Source organism: Balaenoptera ricei, chromosome 19 (assembly GCF_028023285.1).
Source record: "Balaenoptera ricei isolate mBalRic1 chromosome 19, mBalRic1.hap2, whole genome shotgun sequence".
NCBI classification, from domain to species: Eukaryota; Metazoa; Chordata; class Mammalia; order Artiodactyla; family Balaenopteridae; genus Balaenoptera; species Balaenoptera ricei.
This window is the reverse complement of record NC_082657.1, coordinates 60,731,750-60,737,301: the sequence shown is the minus strand read 5'-3', so window position 1 is coordinate 60,737,301 and position 5,552 is coordinate 60,731,750. Positions and strand designations below refer to the sequence as shown.

Here is a 5,552-nt window from a genome sequence, read left to right as displayed (position 1 = left end):
TCTCTGTTGGGTTTTGTTCCTGCATAACTGCCATGCAAAGGAGCAGGCCAAGTGGCTAGAATGATCTGATGGACCAAACTTGAGAGGTTTAGCAGGCAACTGTGAACTTCCGACCGACACTCTGGGTATCTCTCGTTCTCTTGGCTGCTTCTGGGTAAGGCCCTAAAGGGTTGCTTATCAGCAAGAGGAAAGTCGGAGGAAAATGAGTTCTGTTATCGAGTGTGTGAGTGAAGCTGAAGACACGATGCCAGGGGGAAAAGTGGGGCCTGTGACGTGGTTCTTGATGGACTGAGGGGAAGAGAGTTCTAGGCAGCAGTGGCTCAGGTAACGGTATTGGCTTTTTGCCCTAGGAGGAAAAGTTTCAGCGCTAGCATGGCTCAGTCCCTTACAGAAAGTACATTACCTCGGGCGGGGGTTGGGGGGGGGAGGGGGAGGGCGGGCGGCGGGAAATGATCCTCTAGGCCTGTAATGAGTAGGTTCAGTAACCAGCTGGTTTCCAGTGGTAGCGCCGTCCGTCAAAAGCAGTCACATGCCATCTCGAGGGTTATGAAGGGTGTACGTGCGTGATCAACTGGGCCTAAAGAATATCTGCTGGTGTTTTTACCCTTCAGTGTTTAAAATACAAACTTACTTCAAGTTACTCGAGCACTATTCCTCTGTCCCAGATGGGTACCCAGCTGTCCCTCTCACAAGCAGCTATTGTTTAAGCACCGAAGGGCTGCACATGGAGGGATGAGGACCCAGAAGACCTGGTCTCCATCACTTAAGAGATGACAGGACTTGTCTTTTCATCTCTCTCTTTCGCAGAATCCTTCAGATTTAATCTGGGGAATCTTGTAGAATGAAACCACACGTTACTGTGGCGGTTCAGGAGTCCTGTTTATGTCAGATCTCACCGTGAATCCCCTTCTCTTAAAACCTGGCTGAGGCACAGATGAATCTGTCTTCACACTTTACCTGTAAAGCTGTGTAATCGTTGAGCTCTTATTTTTATTTTTTGGCCTTATTATAACATAGAAAAGATTATTCTCTTAAGATGATTTAGGAAGATTTTATTTTTTGGATGTTGTCAGAAATTACAGCAATATATTCATAAATACCTAATTACTACATTCAACAAATAATATTACAATACAGTTAATTCAAACAAGTACACTTAGAACAGGTTTAATTTCACAGCATCTAAATTGCCCCCCAGAGTGACCGAGGCACCGTTCCTCCTCCCTCCATGTACTGGTTGACTGTTCTAGCAGTTAAGCACAGGTACATACAAAGTAACACGACTGATTAGCGTGGTCTTCCTCGGGTCAAGGCAGAGTTAAGGAGTTAAGGTTAAGCGCTGCATCAGAAAGTTGGGGACAGGCTACTGCAAGTAGTAAAGTCGATAGTGTGGTTACTTGGGAGAGGACAGGGCTGCTGCGAAGTGGCTAATCCACGCTGTACGATGAACAGCATCGCGGTGCTGACCATCTCCATCTGGTGGCAGGTCCCTGGAACTTGCTACACTTTTAAGCCGTGGCCCAGAGGGAAAGGCGGGTATGCAATCTAATTTTGGAGATGTGACAGCATTGTGAGCTACTTGACGAAACATCATCCCACATACAAACTTAAGATTTCCTGTTAGAATACTTTAATGCTTCGCTACTTTGCTGAAGGTGTGGGCTCCTTTTAATATTCTTTGAGTTTCCCTGAGGGTGTATAATCTATTAGCATGTTAATGCCAATTAAGTGTTTTGTTTCCTTTAGAATATAGACTAGCTTTTGAAGAGCGTATCTTGGTCACTTATCTGAGATAATGGATTAAGATTATGATATTTCATGTCAGTTTGGCTTGTTTCTACCTGTGGCGCCAAGTTTGGGGGAAAGCTCTGGGTTGCTAATGATGTGATTAAATGCAGAACCACACGACTCACTTTTGGAAGGGATCCCGCACAGGTTTAGCGAAACCCCCTTCAGAGGGCAGATGGCAGCCGTCTCTCCCAGGTGCCATGGGAAGACACAGGTCGTGAAGGACTGTTCACAAAAATACTGACACGGAAGTTCCATGATCAGTTCTAGAGCAAATGTGGTGTACTTCTGAACTTTGTCTTTCAAACTCAATGTAAAACAGCTGAACAAAAAGCTTCAGGGATTCCATATTTCTCTGTTTCTCTGTCAGTTTTTAAGCCCAAACTGAAAAGAGGCTCTGCTGCTACCATGCTCTTTCAGAATAAGTGTTTTCAGTTTATAAAACTAATTATTGAATGGAACCAAAAAACCCCCAAGATTGGGTACTGTGTCTCTGGTGCACTTTCGTTACCTTTTTCTTAGTTTATTCATGTTGCCTTATGGGTTTGTAGTTATATTCTGATTGATTGTCCTATTACTTCTTGAGCCTTAGAATATTCAGAGACCCTCACAGGTAGGTGGGAGTATGGGGAAGCAGAGTGATGGAGCAGCTCAGAGGCCGGGCAGGGGGAAGGCAGTTAGTTCTAGCTCAGTGACACAGTCGCACCCCCTGGGCAGGCATCCCTTTAACCTCATGCCGAGTCCTCCTCCCCAAAAGCAACGAAACACCAGCAGACACAGGCGCTCCCCTCAGGTGGTAACAGGATGGGGCTGTGCAAGTTATCAGATCTACTTTTCCCTTTGCTTTTTGGCCAGGACCCTTACCAGAGCCGAGGAGCAAAGGCATCCAGACATTTTCTACTACGGAGGAAGGAGGACTGGGGGGGAAGTGTTAAGATGTAACCCTTAGGCCTTCAGAGACAGCAAGCAGATTTTAGGTAGAGAAATTCAGTGACGTTTTGCCCTGATCGTTGGCAGTGGGGCTCCCTCTCAACACCTGTCGCCACCTGTGGCACATGGCGCTCTCTGTGGCTTTGCAGGGGAGGAGGCCCCCAGAAGAGCCCTTAGTTCTCGTCAAGTCGTTTCTGTAGAGAGAAAAGCACTTGCTGACTGCTGATAATACTGGCGGCACTTTTTGTCTGAGTGAGTTTGCTAATAACGAAGATTCTTGGCAGACATACAAAGCAAACTGTGTGGGAACAGATAAAGTGACACAATGCCATCTGCCAGCAAGCTGTTCCGCGCAGCTAAGGTCTGGGGCCGAGGGCGTGGCCACTGATCACAGTGAGTAGCCTTCCTGAAGGTCAGCCAGCCCTTCCCCGGGCCCAGGGCGTGATGCTCGGGTCCCCTCCCCTCCCCTCCCCCCGGGCAGACCAGCCACTGGCTGCTTTGGCCTCTGGTTCAGGCCCATTTGGGCAAGAGATGCCTTACTGATCTAGTTTTCACACTGCCTGAACCCGCAATAACTGGGGCAAGAAGGGAGGGCTCCTCCCATGCTTCGCAATGAAACGATCATCCCCGTTCCTAGCCGCTCCTGTGGTTGGCACAGTCAGTCAGTCCAAGAAGAGAAATTCTGCGCAGACATTGTTCACCCTACTTTCAGGCTGGTACAAAGCTTTGCATCTAAATAAATAAACCCTATACAGTTTCTACTTTGCACCTGCGCAGACTGCTGTATAGACACCTCAGCATCCTGTCCCAGCAGCCGCTCCCTTCCTCAAAGGCTCTTTTAACGAAGCCCGTGTGCGCCTGCGCGCGTGAAGGTGCACACACAGCGTCCACCTGGCGGCCACTGGAGCCCGCCCCTCCTCGCTTCGTAGCATGGGTTGTGGTGAACTGGCTGCTGTCCGGAGCAGGGGAGGGGCGCAGGAGGAGGTAAGACGTAACCGTGGCTTTCTACATCACTCTGGTGCAACTCAAAAATGAAGTGATCGCATAGGCGCCAGTGGTAAGCTCTTTTACTTTTCTTCTTCTTTAATTTTTTTAAAAACACTTCAATATCTTAATGTCCTGACCAGCAGCAGTACAAACACTAAAAGCAAGGTTTTTTTTTTTTGCCCAGAAAAACAAAACAAAAAACAAACGAAACCCCCAAACAGGAAAACAAACAACAAAAATCCCTCCAAACCACATATTAAAAATGGCAGGCTTTTTTATAACAATAATTAAAGTAATAAAAACATACAAAACTTTGTTTTTTTAATATATATACACAGTACAAGGCTGAAGCACCTTTGACTTTCCTCTCAAAAATTTACGTTTGTATGAAAACACCCCTACCGCAGTAACAATCTGGTGGGTGTGAATAAATGTGTACATAGAGCTCTGTACATTTTCCCCCATGAAGTAATAAAAAGGTACCTTCAGTTTGTTGATTCGCTTTATCTTTAGGTAAGATAAGAGCTTTTCTGGGGAAAAGCCTTTGGGTGAGGCTTCAGTACTGTTGCTTTGTGTGCTCGTAGGACCTGTTGCTTTGAAGAAAATTTTGCAGAAAAGTAACTGAAACAAATAAGCCCTTTACTTAAAAATGCACCCCACCTTCCTTCCACTGAAGTAGGTCTCAGCCCCGGGGAGGACCGAGACCGGCCACCACCCCCTGCAGCCAGAGCAAGCTGGGTTCTCGAGGCCTAGCAACATGGCAACACAAGACACAATACCAACGGTCCATCCAATCTTACACCCCAGGGGCCAGAAGTGATTGAATTCTAGTGTTGGTAATGGAGCCTTTCATCTTCAGATTAAAAAATCATGACGTGGGGAAAGAATAAAACTGCCTTTAAAAAGAAAAAACTGGGTGTTCTACAGGGGTTGCTCGCTGAATTACAAAGGCGATTCAGTTGCATTGAAGTCAAGGTGAGTTCGTTCTTTTTTCTGGAGCCTGGAATCCTTTGCTTCATGCATGGCACATTCTCATTTTTTTAAGCTTCAAACCTCCCAGTGAAAAATATTAAATATTCAAGGTAATAAAATAGATAATAATATTTCTATACTATAGGTTCGGCCTAGTGCAAGGGAAACCGTCACCTAGGATATCCCTTAAAGTAACCTCTAGGCCAATGCATTGCAGGCAACGCAAGGCACTTCCGTAAGTGATCCAGTTCTGCCTGGAGTCGCTCCCTTTCTGAAACAATCTTCTGTTTCTGGCTCCTCAACTCCTGGAGAGAGAGAGAGAAATTCACGTAAAACACTCATCTCACGCGGTAAGGAAACGTGTGTGCGGGACGCCTGAATGCGCCGCAGGCCAACCTGCAGCACTTAGAACCAGTTCTAACTATCCCCGTGGTTTCGGATTCTTACGGTACCTGCTCGCTCCCATAGGAACGGTGTCCGGTGCTGTCTCAGCTTCAACCCTGAGATCTGAAAAATTAGCCCTGCCGCTGTAAAACTTTTGCTGCTTCAGGAGCGGCCAAGATGTGTAAGACCCAATCGGAGACAAGCCCCCATCCCGCGGGCGGGAGGAAGCACAGCTGCAGGGCTGAGCCTGGCGGCGGGGGTCTGACTCGCCTCAAGAGCTTTCCTCCCTCCATCCTCCTGAGCAAATCACAGGAGGGGGAGACTGCCACAGGCAATAAATAATTCCCCCGAAGGCACATATACACAGCATGGTCACCCTTCCAGGATCAACAGTCTGCAAATGAATGACGCTTCCCTCCTTAGTAAATCTTTGGTATTCAACTGACTCCTGAATTTCCCCCCTGAGACTGTTTTGATCTCTCAAGGGCAAA

At 47.1% G+C, this 5,552-nt stretch overlaps 1 protein-coding gene across 15 annotated transcripts in view; it reads right to left on the bottom strand.

Moving 5' to 3' along the window:
• Nucleotides 1–1,037: 1,037 nt before the first annotated feature.
• GSE1 (Gse1 coiled-coil protein) overlaps nt 1,038–5,552 on the bottom strand; it is a 421,108-nt gene continuing 416,593 nt past the window's right edge. For 14 of the 15 annotated variants that reach the window (XM_059905627.1, XM_059905626.1, XM_059905628.1 and 11 more), the window contains one exon: nt 1,038–4,982. In XM_059905627.1, coding sequence (XP_059761610.1) covers nt 4,848–4,982 — 135 coding nt within the window. In that variant the 3' untranslated portion in view covers nt 1,038–4,847. The remainder of the gene's footprint in view (nt 4,983–5,552) is intronic. The other variant, XR_009499162.1, reaches the window with a different exon arrangement.